Source organism: Chiloscyllium plagiosum, chromosome 22 (assembly GCF_004010195.1).
Source record: "Chiloscyllium plagiosum isolate BGI_BamShark_2017 chromosome 22, ASM401019v2, whole genome shotgun sequence".
NCBI classification, from domain to species: domain Eukaryota; kingdom Metazoa; phylum Chordata; class Chondrichthyes; order Orectolobiformes; family Hemiscylliidae; genus Chiloscyllium; species Chiloscyllium plagiosum.
In genome coordinates, this window is record NC_057731.1 from 54,754,070 (window position 1) to 54,769,214 (window position 15,145).

General features: G+C 45.1%; 1 protein-coding gene across 2 annotated transcripts in view; it reads left to right on the plus strand.

Moving 5' to 3' along the window:
* The window catches only part of LOC122561354 (VPS10 domain-containing receptor SorCS1-like), a 1,166,089-nt gene that overhangs the window by 626,706 nt on the left and 524,238 nt on the right, over positions 1-15,145 (plus strand). For both annotated transcript variants that reach the window (XM_043713086.1, XM_043713087.1), the window contains exon 3: positions 3,868-3,967. In XM_043713086.1, coding sequence (XP_043569021.1) covers positions 3,868-3,967 — 100 coding nt within the window. The remainder of the gene's footprint in view (positions 1-3,867; positions 3,968-15,145) is intronic.

Consider the following 15,145-nt stretch of genomic DNA (forward strand, 5'->3'; position numbering starts at 1 on the left):
CCCCTCTCTCCCCACCCTCGGGGCTGCCTGCTTCCCCTTTCTCCCCACCCTCGGCGCTGCCTGTTCCCCCTCTCTCCCCACCCTCGGGGCTGCCTGCTTCCCCTCTCTCCCCACCCTCGGGGCTGCCTGCTTCCCCTTTCTCCCCACCCTCGGGGCTGCCTGTTCCCCCTCTCTCCCCACCCTCAGGACTGTCTGTTTGTGGGAGGTGATACCCTGAACAGGATATCGAGGTCAGGCTGTGCTATCGACATGTGACAGAACCAAAGAGCAGGCAGGGTACGCCTTGTAACCTCTCCATGTGATATAGACCCACCATCACTGATAAAATAACCCCTGACAGACTGACCACTCTGCTGCTCATCAGGGCACAGTATCCATCTAACCTCCCCTCCACCCCTGGCCTTGGGTTTACACTCCCTTTCCCCATCAAGTGACCACCCCCATCAGAGACATAGTCAAGATCAACACAGCGTACCTTTTAATCACCTCCAGCTCCTTCTAGGAATCAGCTGAGGACATTCATAAATGGTGGCATGAATGTGGCTGACTTGTATTTTGGCCCACAGTGTGACCGCCTGTATCCTGCTGCTGTGAGGGACTGGGTGTGACATTGCAATGAGATCAGGATGAGTGTTGGTCAGATGAGGAAGTGGGAATGTGCTTCAGGGAGTTCAGGCGCTGAAATAGCCCACAGCCTGCTCACTCTAACTGGAGAGGAAATGCAGGGAGCTGTTGCAAATGAATAAAAGCTCCACTAACTGACAGGTTGCTTGGTTTCCAATGCAGTGTTTGCTCTGCCAGGGGCTCGGACTGTTTCCCCCGCTCTGTTTATTGACACCAATGTGCCAACCAATTGATTGCACTATCTTGGCCACCTGGTCACACTGCACTAACCATTGGATTGGAGGCTGTAGGGCATGCAGTCACTGAGTCTATGTTTCAGGGAACCAAATTTACTCAGCAATTAGCAAACAGAATGATTTAACCAGCACCTTGACAAAAATGCAACAACACAGCTCACTGTTTCAAGTCACCAGCCCTCAAGCTGAAGTCTCTCAATAAAAGCAATTAATTCTCCATGTGGAGATTGGTAATGTAACTAAAGGAGCAGGCTGTCCTGTTTTTAGGAGAGGCAATTGCCTAGTGATATTATTGCTGGTCTATTAATTCAGAGACCTGGGTACATATCTTGCCAGGGCAGATGGTGGAATTTGAATTCAAAAAAGGTCTGGAATTAAGACTCTACTGATGACCATGAATCTATTTGCCAGTTGTCAGAAAACTCCATCTGGTTCATGAATGTCCTTCAGGGAAGAAAACTACCATCCTTACCAGGTCTGGCCTATGTGTGACTCCAGACCCACAGCAATGTGGTTAACTCTTAACTGCCCTCTGGTAATTAGGGATGGACAATAAATGCTAGCCTGGCCCATGTTCCCACATCCTGTGAATGAATACAAAAGAAATTAAGGTCATGAGGTAAAGTCTACTCAATGAGCAGAGTAGAGGCACCTCCACCTCACCTTGGCAGTTTTTAATGCAGACATCTAGGGTAGGAGAAAGTGAGGACTGCAGATGCTGGAGACAGAATTGAGAGTGTGGTGCTGGAAAAGCACAGCAGGTCAGGCAGCATCCAAGGAGCAGGAGAGTCGGCGTTTCAAGCAAAGGGGGGTGGAGAGATAAATGGGAGGGGGGTGGAAATGTAATAGGTAGATGAAGGTGGGGATAATGGTAATATGTCAGAGAGGAAGATGGAGCAGTTAGGTAGGAAGAAAGGTGGACAGGCTTGGGACTGGGATATGGTGGGGGAGGGGAAATGAGGAAACTGGTGAAATGCACATTCATCCCAAAGTGGAAGATGAAATGTTCTTCCTCCAGGCATCGAGTGAATTACATGGAGACAGAGCGTCAACTTGCGGATTGTTTCAGAGAACATTCTGGAAATACCCGCACCAACCAAACCCACTATCCTGTGGCTGAACACTTCAACTCCCCCTCCCACTCCACCAAGGACATGCAGGTCCTGGGCCTCCTCCATCGCCAAACCCTAACCATTCATCGCCTGGAGGAAGAATTCCTCATCTTCCACCTTGGGACTCTCCAACCACATGGCGTCAATATGGATTCCACCAGTTTGCACATTTCCCTCTCTCCTCCTTAACCCAGATCCAACTGTCCAACTCGGCACCACTCTCTTGATCTGTCCATCTTCCTTCCCACCTATCCGCTCCACCTCCTGTCTGACCCATCACTTTCCCCACCACAGGCATCTCGGGTAGACTCTCCTGAGGGGTGATCAGATGTAGAGAGGGCATTTCACTGGGATAAGATATTGGCAGACCCCATCACCTTGTCCTGTGTTGGAGTTAAATTCCAAGAGGAAGGCTCATTCTTCCAGTCACACCCTAACGCTAGCTGGGAGCCTTAGGCAGCCAAGTAATGGGCATTGAAATGCCTGATCCCTCCATGACTGAGATTAACCCAGCTGCAGGCTGACCTGGTGCCACGTTGGTGTGCATGTCTTCTCCAAGGTAGATGGGTCCCTTATTCAAAAAGACGCAGTGCTGTGCCTGATCGGGGGCCTGACATCAGGAGGTAGCGATGAAACACAGAAAATGCTGGAGGAAGTCACTGGAAGCCTCTGTGAAGACAGAAGCAGAGTTAGCATGACAAGTTTGAAATGATTCTTTGAGTTCTGCTCACCCTTCAGCTCAGACCCTGAGTGCTTCATCAGCCCTGTTGTCAATGGCTGTGTTGTATAAACCACACTGTCACCTATTGCCCCATTCCAAACAGCAAAAGGTTGTTGCAAAACAGCAACCCTCCTCTACCTGTCTCGTGCTGAGCTGGGGTGTGATTTCACTGGAAGGGGCGCAGACGAGATTCACCAGGATGTTGCCTGGGATGGAGCAGTCTAACCATAGAGAGAGCTGGATAAGCTGGATAAGTTTTCTTTCGAGCAGAGAAAGTTGGATGGGCTGGGAATCCTGACTGAGGAGTAGAAGATCATGCATGAGGGGCTTGGACAGTGTGGAACAGAAGCAGCTCTTCCCCTATATTGAGGAGTCAATAATGAGGGGGCATTATTTTAAGGTGAAAGGCAGGAAGTTTAGAAAGGGTCAAATGTGATGGGTGTCTGGAATGCACTGCCTGGGAGGGAGATTGAGGTGGGAAATCTCACAATGTTCAGAAAGTATTTGCATGAGCACTTGAAATGTCATAACATTCAAGGTTATGGGCCAAGTGCTGGAAAGTGGGACGAGTGTAGATTTAAAGTAGTTTTCTATTGGTGCAGGCTTGATGGGCCAAAGGGCCTCTTCTGTAGTGTATGACTGTATGATTCTTAAAAGAACAAGTGAATACTTCAAAAGTGATAGCACAGTTCATAGCAAATGGCTTTCAGTTAATTTTATAAAAGCTTTAATGAAGTTGCCGTGAAGTGAAGGTATCACAGAACAATGATAATAAATTACCTCGACAGTCTTCGTATTCTTTGAGAAGTGAGAAAAGTGATTGGGAAAATGGTAGACTGCAATAATTGATGGATGTTAAATATTTTGTTCAGGGTCTGCTGTGACTGAATCAGCCATTCCGTACATTGTGTAGCTGTTTAAGGAAGCAAACTCTGTTGGAACTCCAACTCTGATTAACAGCTTTACTTTGACAATAGATTAGCATTAAGAATACATATTTTATATAACAGTTAATGCTCCAGAGAGCCAGAACATTATTGTGAATATGAATTACCCAGTGTTATAGCTCCATATTATAAACTGCTTTCATGTAAGTAAACAAATCATAAGTCAGGGCTAATGGCACCATAAATGCCGAAACCATTTCATTTTTCTTTTCAAATTTTAATTTCAGGTCGACTGATTATGGAACGACATATGAGAAACTCAATGATAAAGTGGGCCTGAAAACTGTGCTGAGTTACCTGTACGTCTGTCCTACCAACAAAAGGAAGGTAAAACAATTCATTCCCAAAACACAAAGACTGTGGAGGGGAGAGGGGCCAAGAGCCTCCCCCTTCAAGCAATATATACATCCACAGAGGTAGACAATGCCCTTGACACCTTGTGAAGTGAAGTCGCTGTCATTAATTCACAGCACTGCTTTCTAGAGAAGAATTACTGCTGTCTATTCACTCTACTGCCCATCTTATTAACAGGAACTGAGAGAGGAAGGAAACTAGCTGTCCACTTTCTCTACAGAGTTGGCTGTCGTAGATCTATTTCTACAACATATGGCATTATATTACTTCCCTGATTACTTCCGGAATGCCTTTATCCAATAGTGTACTGCAGTTTTCATACATTTATGCACTAAGTCCAATGCGTGGTGTGGAAGAACAATGCTCTTTCATGTGCTATAGTTCACATATAAAAGCATTGCACATTGTTGCAAAGAAAGAGGCCTGTTGTGATGTTATCAGATTAATGTGACTGCACAGTGTACTTGACTGAGGTTGGCTGTTCTGCCTGTACAAATGGATGAGAGTCTTGACCAAACTAGGAATAAGGATTTGTGGGCATTGTGATAATGGTCAAGGTAATCGCAATGACCAGAGTGCATTATTCCACAATGTCAAAGTGTCTGATTATACAATGACACGGGAATGCTGTACAGGAAAGGTATTGTGTCCCATTAGATATTAAATATACACCTATTGTTACCTGTCAAAAATGGGGCATAATAACTTGATGGGAGCGTTATGCATCAGTAAACGTCAGCGCCATATTGTACAAACATGTGGATCTGGTATTGTCCAACCTAGACAGGCATAACTCACCTTGATTATGGTGCTCCTGTAACCCGGAGTTGGGAATTTCAATCACTGGTGTTTTACAGTGACAGGTCCCAGGGACTTCACTTCTGTTGTCTTTGTGACGAGTCAGACCGAATGTGTATCAGTAGTCATGAACATACACCAGCTAATTAATTATTATCAGCTATGTGCAGTAGCTCACTTAACAAACTTATAAAATAGGACAACTGCTTCAGTGAGTTAGCAGGATAAAGATTTTGAGGGGAATATCCCTGTAATCTCAAAGGCAAGGGAGTGTTTCCTCAAAACCGTGAGGCAGAACCTTGCAAGTTTATACACTACTGAGTACCGAAAGGAGGGTGACCCTCCAGTACAACATAGGGGGAGGGTGACCCTCCAGTACAGTATAGGGGGAGGGTGACCCTCCAGTACAGTATAGGGGGAGGGTGACCCTCCAACACAATATAGGGGGAGGGTGACCCTCCAGTAGAGTATAGGGGGAGGGAGACCCTCCAACACAATATAGGGGGAGGGTGACCCTCCAGTACAGTATACGGGGAAGCTGACCCTCTAATACAATACTTTGGGGGATGGTGACCCTCCAACACAATATAGGGGGAGGGTGACCCTCCAGTACAGTATAGGGGGAAGGTGACCCTCTAGTACAGTATAGGGGGAAGGTGACCCTCCAGCGCAGTATAGGGGGAGGCTGACTCTCCAGTACAGTATAGAGGGAAGGTGACCCTCCAGTACAGTATAGGGAGAGGGTGACCCTCCAGTACAGTATAGGGGGAAGGTGACCCTCCAGTACAGTATAGAGGGACGGTGACCCTCCAGTACAGTATAGGGGGAAGGTGACCCTCCAGTACAGTATAGAGGGAAGGTGACTCTCCAGTACAGTATAGGGGGAAGGTGACCCTCCAGTACAGTATAGGGGGAGGCTGACCCCCCAGTACAGTATAGGGGGAAGATGACCCTCCAGTACAGTATAGGGGGAAGGTGACCCTCCAGTACAGTATAGGGGGAAGGTGACCCTCCAGTACAGTATAGAGGGAAGGTGACCCTCCAGTACAGTATAGGGGGAGGGTGACCCTCCAGTACATTATAGGGGGAAGGTGACCCTCCAGTACAGTATAGTGGGAGGCTGACCCTCCAGTACAGTATAGGGGGAAGGTGACCCTCCAGTACAGTATAGGGGGAAGGTGACCCTCCAGTACAGTATAGGGGGAAGGTGACCCTCCAGTACAGTATAGGGGGAAGGTGACCCTCCAGTACAGTATAGGGGGAAGGTGACCCTCCAGTACAGTATAGGGGGAAGGTGACCCTCCAGTACAGTATAGGGGGAAGGTGACCCTCCAGTACAGTATAGGGGGAAGGTGACCCTCCAGTACAGTATAGGGGGAAGGTGACCCTCCAGTACAGTATAGGGGGAAGGTGACCCTCCAGTACAGTATAGGGGGAAGGTGACCCTCCAGTACAGTATAGGGGGAAGGTGACCCTCCAGTACAGTATAGGGGGAAGGTGACCCTCCAGTACAGTATAGGGGGAAGGTGACCCTCCAGTACAGTATAGGGGGAAGGTGACCCTCCAGTACAGTATAGGGGGAAGGTGACCCTCCAGTACAGTATAGGGGGAAGGTGACCCTCCAGTACAGTATAGGGGGAAGGTGACCCTCCAGTACAGTATAGGGGGAAGGTGACCCTCCAGTACAGTATAGGGGGAAGGTGACCCTCCAGTACAGTATAGGGGGAAGGTGACCCTCCAGTACAGTATAGGGGGAAGGTGACCCTCCAGTACAGTATAGGGGGAAGGTGACCCTCCAGTACAGTATAGGGGGAAGGTGACCCTCCAGTACAGTATAGGGGGAAGGTGACCCTCCAGTACAGTATAGGGGGAAGGTGACCCTCCAGTACAGTATAGGGGGAAGGTGACCCTCCAGTACAGTATAGGGGGAAGGTGACCCTCCAGTACAGTATAGGGGGAAGGTGACCCTCCAGTACAGTATAGGGGGAAGGTGACCCTCCAGTACAGTATAGGGGGAAGGTGACCCTCCAGTACAGTATAGGGGGAAGGTGACCCTCCAGTACAGTATAGGGGGAAGGTGACCCTCCAGTACAGTATAGGGGGAAGGTGACCCTCCAGTACAGTATAGGGGGAAGGTGACCCTCCAGTACAGTATAGGGGGAAGGTGACCCTCCAGTACAGTATAGGGGGAAGGTGACCCTCCAGTACAGTATAGGGGGAAGGTGACCCTCCAGTACAGTATAGGGGGAAGGTGACCCTCCAGTACAGTATAGGGGGAAGGTGACCCTCCAGTACAGTATAGGGGGAAGGTGACCCTCCAGTACAGTATAGGGGGAAGGTGACCCTCCAGTACAGTATAGGGGGAAGGTGACCCTCCAGTACAGTATAGGGGGAAGGTGACCCTCCAGTACAGTATAGGGGGAAGGTGACCCTCCAGTACAGTATAGGGGGAAGGTGACCCTCCAGTACAGTATAGGGGGAAGGTGACCCTCCAGTACAGTATAGGGGGAAGGTGACCCTCCAGTACAGTATAGGGGGAAGGTGACCCTCCAGTACAGTATAGGGGGAAGGTGACCCTCCAGTACAGTATAGGGGGAAGGTGACCCTCCAGTACAGTATAGGGGGAAGGTGACCCTCCAGTACAGTATAGGGGGAAGGTGACCCTCCAGTACAGTATAGGGGGAAGGTGACCCTCCAGTACAGTATAGGGGGAAGGTGACCCTCCAGTACAGTATAGGGGGAAGGTGACCCTCCAGTACAGTATAGGGGGAAGGTGACCCTCCAGTACAGTATAGGGGGAAGGTGACCCTCCAGTACAGTATAGGGGGAAGGTGACCCTCCAGTACAGTATAGGGGGAAGGTGACCCTCCAGTACAGTATAGGGGGAAGGTGACCCTCCAGTACAGTATAGGGGGAAGGTGACCCTCCAGTACAGTATAGGGGGAAGGTGACCCTCCAGTACAGTATAGGGGGAAGGTGACCCTCCAGTACAGTATAGGGGGAAGGTGACCCTCCAGTACAGTATAGGGGGAGGCTGACCCTCCAGTACAGTATAGGGGGAAGATGACCCTCCAGTACAGTATAGGGGGAAGGTGACCCTCCAGTACAGTATAGGGGGAGGCTGACCCTCCAGTACAGTATAGTGGGAGGCTGACCCTCCAGTACAGTATAGGGGGAAGGTGACCCTCCAGTACAGTATAGGGGGAAGGTGACTCTCCAGCGCAGTGTCGGATGAGCAAGCATTGTAATGTTAAGCATTGCCATTTTTTGAAGGAAACATTTGACTGCGTTCTTTGACATGTTTGGCTCTGAGAGGAGAACAGCAGGGGGTTTTACTGTTAAATCTGGCCAATATTCTTCCTTCATGTGACACATTATCTGAAAGAGTTGATCTGGTCATTTATCTCGATGCTGCTATTTGTAGGAACTGGTGTGTACCAATTGATTGATTCTTAGCTTGTATAATAATCAGGTGCTTGTGTACTCCCATAAGATATTCCATGACAATAAGAAACGTAGACTGGTCTTCTTTCTGAAGAGGAGGATTGAATTTGTGTGGTTTCGTTTGAAGTCCCCAGTCAGATTGCTAAAATGGGGATCTCAGTTCTGATTATACTATCTGCATCATTGTTTTGTCCCATCATGGGATCTTGGGGAAAATGTACCCATCAGCGGTGAGCTAAAACTTGCTTTCACAACCACATCTCTGTCCTCAGTGAACATCCTTCAACCCCCTCCCCTGCACAGCTTAATTTTAGATTCATAGAACCATAAAATGTTCCAGTCCAGATAGAGTCCTTCAACCCATTGTGTCTGTGCGAGCTCCTGAAAGACACACCCAGCTGGTTCCAGTCTCCAGCATTTTCTCTGTAGCCCTCTAACTTCATCCCTTTCAAATATATCTCCAGCTCTCTTTTGAAATTTTCTGTGGAATCCCCCTCCACCACTCTCCCAGGCAGCGCATTCCAAATCCGAATGATTCTCTGATTAACGACATTTCTCCTTATCTCACTCCTATCTCTCTCACTGACAATCTTGAAATTGTGCTGCCTGGTTACTGACATACCAACTGTCAGTTAAAATTGTTCATAATTTTGAACATCTCAATAAGATCACCTCTTAAGCTTCTCTGCTTCAAGGAATATAATGTTATTAGCAAATAGAATCCATTCTTTCCCTAACACAACTTAATCTAAACCCATTTTACATCTCTTTTACCCTTTCTCCACCATTAATAACATTTTGATTTTTAGTACTTGACTCTGTCTCTGTTAAAAATATACATGTAGAAAAAATCAATACTACCAGTTCTGAAAATGTGTCGTATTGGACTCAAAATGTGAACTCTGCTCTCTCTCACTACTGATGCTGCCAGACCTGTTGACTCCTCCAATGTTCACTGTGTTTGTTGCTATTTGCATGAAATAACAAAAAGAATCAATGAGACCATTTCCTTCCCCAGACAGCGGTGACTAACATCTCTTAGTGAGTCAGGGAGATTTGTATGACACGGATTCTGATGGGTGAAAGCTTTGAATTATTAAACCTTGTGCTTGGTCTCACTTGGCAACTGTACTTTATTTCAGCCTTTGTTCCAATGTGTTTAAGGAATGAAAATTTCAGAGGTATATCGCTCAGGGAGGGGTTTACATGTTCTGAAAAGCCTAACTTGTCTCTTTGAGTTGTGGAAACAAACATCAAGCTGATGCTGCTTTAATCTCTTTCATTGACTGTAAACTACACTGTGTTATGTTGCCTTGATAACATTTTAAAGATATGCATAATTCGTACATAAAGGGCTTTTTTCAAAAAAACTTTGCCATAATACTACAACTCAGCTGCAAAATGCAGACTGGAATAATGAATACCAAAGCACAAAACTATTGTCTGAGCTCTATCTGCCACAGTATACCAGATCCGTTCAGTTTTCAGATCCCGCTATTGCCTCGAGATATAAGTATTTTCTCCCTGCGGGAGTTAAAAATGCTCCTGTTATTTGCAACTGCACTGTTACAAATGTGAGATGTAAAATTCCAATGAATCATTTGTGCTTCTTTTTCCTCATTGGAAAGATTGTACAGATAGAATGAGAACCTTTTTGGATACCCTTATAGGTAATTGCTTTTATGAATAAAGTTTAATTTTTCAATTAAAAAAATACCTGTATAAAAGCAGCTCACTGCCACCTCCTGCAGGACAGCTAAGGATGGACAATAAATACTGGCCCAGGTCCCAAGGCCAGTGTCCCTTGAGTGAGTAAAAACAAACTAAAATGTTTTAGTATAGAAAATACTCTTCGTAAAATTATAGACTAATACAACACAGAGGGAGATCATTTGGTAAGCCAGATCTGAGCAGCACTTTGAGTAAGTTAACTAATTAGTTCCACTCATCTGCTTTTCTTCAATATCCCTTTCATTTCTTTTCTGTTTTAATATTTATCCAGCTACCTTTTGGAATTTACTATTTCAATTCCTGTTGCTCAAAGATCATAGGAATAGGAGCAAGAGTAGGCCATTCAGCCCCTCGAGCCTGCTCTGCCATTCAATAGGACATAGCTGATTTGATATTACTTTCCTTCCCTTTCCCTGTAATCCTTGATTCCCCAACTGATCAATAATCTATTTGTCTCAGAATATACACAAAAGACTCTACTCCTACAGCTCTCTGGGGCAAGGAGTTCCAAAGACTCACAACCCTCTAAGAGAAGAAATTCCTCCTCATCTCAGTCTTTAATTGTTGCCCTTTTACTCTAAGATGATGCCTTCCAGTCCTAGACTCTCTCATGATGGGAAACATTATCTTAGTATTTACCCTGTCAAGCCCCTTAAGGATCCAGTGTGTTTCAACAAGATCATCCCTCACTCGTCTAAATTCCAGTGAATGGACTCCCAACCTGTTTAAATTTTGCTCATCAGGCAATCCCTGTATACTAATCATCATCCAAGAGAAATCCAATGGCCATAGTATTAAAGGAACACAAAACCATAGAATGATAAAGTTGCCACGGTCTTAACAGATCATAGGTCTGCTCTCTCATTAGACACAGATGACTGGTTGGTGGTTTTACCTAAAGGTCCCCACACCTCAGGCAAGGGGAAAGGTTGAGAAGGAGAGTTCTTTGTGGTCAGTGTGGGATTTGAACCAAGGTTGTTAACATCACTCTACATTTCAAACCAGCCTTCCAAACAACTGAGCTAGCTAACCAACCAACCAACCTCACTCCCACCCCCAACCCCCACCCAATAAAGGAAAATTGGGGTGAAGGAGAACATTTCTTCCCTCAAGAGCTTTGACACCATCCAGGACAAAGCAGCCCAGCTTACTGGTACTACAAACATCCTTCACCATCGACTCTCAGTAGCAGCAGTGCGTAAAATCTACAAGATGCACTGCAGAAGTTCACCAAAGTCCCTGAGACAACAACTTTCAAACCTACAAACAGTTTAATCTAGAAGGACAAGGGCAGCAGATGCCACCACCTTCAAGCCACTCACGATCCTGGACAGTGGGAGGAAACCAGAGCACCCGGAGGAAACCCACACAGACACGGGGAGAACGTGCAAACTCCACACAGACAGTTGCCCGAGGTGGGAATTGAACCCAGATCTCTAGCACTGTGAGGAAGCAGTGCTAACCACTGAGTCACCGTGCCACCCTTACATTCTCGTGACATTTGCAGCGAGAGCCTCCAAGAATGGCCAAAGAACTCTTGCTCTAACAGTGGTAAATGGGAATTTCAAATTCAAATGAATGCCATGGTTCAAGAAGGCAGCTGACCATCACCTTCTTAATGGTAACTCAGGTTGGGCACAAATGCTGACCCAGTCAGCAATGCTTACATCCAATAAGTGAATCAAAACATCAATTCTTTTCTCTCCATGTGTTCATTGCTAAGATCGTAAAAAGAAATTGAAGAGAGAGCAGACAGCTCAATCCATTGAGTCTGGATTCTACCATTCAGTAAGGTCATGGCTAATCTGACTTCATAGTGGCCTAAAAAGAGGCTATTTTTACACTGTGCCTGCTTTCCATGTAATTTTGACTCAGGATATTGACTCAGCAACAGTGAAGGAGTGGCGATACATTTCCAGGTCAGGATCGTGAGTGGCTTGGAGGGGAACTTGAAGGTGGTGGTATCTGCTGCCACAAAGAATTGTCCTTCTCAACCTTTCCCCTGCTTTCCATGTAATTTTCCACTTTCTTCAATTGCTCATTGTCTTAACAATTAACCCTAAATGATCTGGTTTAAAGATTTTTAAGGCCAATACTCCATCTTCAAAATATAAATTGAAAACCCCAAAAGCTATGGGAAATCAGAACCTGAAGTGGTTCAAATTGCCAGAAGGCACACAAAGTGACTTCACCCGACGAAGGAGCAGTGTCCTGAAGGTTTGTGATTTCAAATAAACCTGTTGGACTATAATCTGGTGCCGTGTGACTTCTGACTTTGTCCACCCCGGTCCAATAGTGGCTCCTCCACATCATGGGTCAAATAGCCCCTTTAGTATGCTGCCACTCAGTTAGATTGGTGCTGATCTTCTCCAACTCAACTCCTACTCCCCCCATTTACTCTAAAGAAAATTGGATCCGCAAAAACGAGACAGGATGTTCAGACTTGCATGTGAATAAACTCTAAGTTCTCCTGAAAAGATATTGAAAAATCTAAAGTTTTAGTTTTGTTGCAATTGCCTTGACCTCTGCTAAGCATCAAAAACTCTGCAGAGAAATAACAAAGAGAAAGGTCAGTAAAACAGCTTTCATTGAAGCAGTGGCAGAGATGAAAGTGCAAAATATTTTATTGATGGAACAAAGACTTGAGTGACTGAAAGTGTCTTCCAGTGAATACTGGATACAATGACCTAAACAAAAATGGAGTTATATTCCCCTTGACAATTCATTCTTAGAATTGACCAAGGTATAGCACAGAATAGTCCTATTCAGAAAATTATTCTTCACTGTGTTGATTTGTCTATCATGTGTAGTTTTTATTAACTTTATAGGAATTACAACATAATATTGTTGAAACTTGTTCCATATATTATTAGTTGGAAAGATTGTTTCCCCTTCTGGCAGAGTTTCAGATCAGGGATTATCGTCTCACACTAAGGCTTCACACATTTAAGTTAAAGATGAGGAGGAATCTCTTCTTTCAGTGGGTAATGAATCTATGGAATTCTTTACCACAGTGCACTGTCTAGGCTGAGTCATGAAGCATATTCAATGCTGACACAGACAGATTATTAATCAGTCAAGAAATCAAGGCAAAAACAGAAAGTGCTGGAGAAACTCAACAGGGCTAGCAGCATCTGTGAGGAGAGAAGCAGAGTTAATGTTTCAAGTCCAGTGACCCTTCTTCAGAACGTAGATCAAGGATGAAGGGGGAAAGGCAGAAATGTGGAGCTGAGGATTATCAGATCAGACATGGTCTCATTAAATGGCAGAACAGCCAAGATGGCCAACTGTTCTTCTTCCGCTCTTATAGTCTTATGGTCCCCGCAGTCTTAAAATTTAATTGACTTTTTTAAACTAGATCCTTCAAAATTTTGGCTCTTTTGAAAGTTTATTTGCTTTAACGTTCAGAAGTTAAGAGTTAACTTAAAGTTAATTTAATCTTGCTTTTAAGCCAAATTTCTGTCACTGGGGGCCCATTGTTTTAGGAACAGTAACTTGATATTGATTTTTCTTGAACTGGCCAATGGAGCTTATCCATTAGGAACTCCAAGGGAGAGTTATGTTGGACTCAAGACATTAACTCTACTTTCTCTACACAATGGCTGCCAGAACTGTTGAGTTTCTCCAACGATTTTGGTTTCTATTTCAGATCTCCAGCATTTAAAATGCTTTGCTTTATCACTGCTCATTGTGGTTACAACGGGGGAACCACGGAATGCTTAATTCCTCAGGCTATTATTTGCCACTTTAGATCAAAACAGTATTTACCGCAGGCAAGCAATTTGTTATTAATCAATTTTAATTTATAGGTAGGTCGAGTGAGAAGGGGTCTTTTTTTCTGTTAATTGCAAGATCAATCATGTTGGCCTTTACCTTCTCAATTGACTGCACTGTCCATCCAATAGCTAGTTTATCCTCAAGCAGAAATATTGGCATATGTAGGAAAATAAAAATGCACACCGAGTTACAGAATAGTTACTGCACAGAAGGCAGCCATTTCATGCTTCAAAGCTCTACCAGGTCTCTGCAAGACTCCTTGTGACTTTGAAGTTCTTTGCAAAATCTCTTCTCTATGGAAAACAATTCCCGTTTCTCCAGTCTACTCACCTAACTCCACAGAATAGATGCAGAATCATTAGACTGAATCTTACTTTTTCTGGCCATGTGTGAAATGTATCCAGCTTTTTTTGTGGGATCCTTGTCAGGAGGCTTACTGCAAATCTGATCAAGCATGACTCTTTAACAACCTATCCTACCCCTTTGCATCCCCCCAGTGCATTCACCTAATTGAGGTCCCTCAATCCTAGAACCATTCTCTGAAATGTTTCCTGAAATTTCTCTAATAACTGCCTATTTCCAATAGTGCAAGCCCTAGAATTGGACATGATTCCAGTTACTGTATGAAGGTAGATGACAACTTAATTGTTTTTCCTCATGGTATAAAGCCTGAATGCCTTTTAAAACACTTTTTCACTCTGACTCACCATTTTTAATGACTTGCTCGTATGTATCTAGAGATCCCTCTGAAATTGTATCCTTTATTTTACATTGCTTATCCTCATCCTTCCATTCCAAACACTTATCATTTCACACATCTCAGCTTTTAGTTTTATCTCCTCCATATGTCCATTTACTCCATCAATATGTGTCCTTCTTCTAGAATTCTATCACTATTCTCAAACCTCCAGCGTGGCTTTAGAGACTGGTGACATAGAAACACGATGCCCCTTCCCCCCGTCCTTATTCTCGATAATTCTAGTTTCCCCATCCAGCCCCACCACCCCTTGAAATCTCCGCTCTCCTTTAATTCTTGCTTTTTATGAAGCATCAGTGTTCTTCATTCCAAAAGGTGAAGGCCTAATGGTATTATTGCTAGACTGTTATCTCGAAACTCAGCTAACTTTCCTGGAGCCCGGGTTCAAATCCTGTCCCGGCAGATGGCAGAATTTGAATTCAATAAGAACCTGGAATTAAGGATCCACTGATGACCATGAAGCCACTGTTGGAAAAACCCATCTGGTTCACTGATATCCTTCAGGGAAGGAAATCTGCCATCCTTACCTGGTCTGGCCTACATGTGACTCCAGACCCACAGCAACGTGATTGACTCTCAACTGTCCTCTGAAATGGCCTAGCAAGCCACTCAATTCAAAGATAACTAGGAATGGGTAATAAATG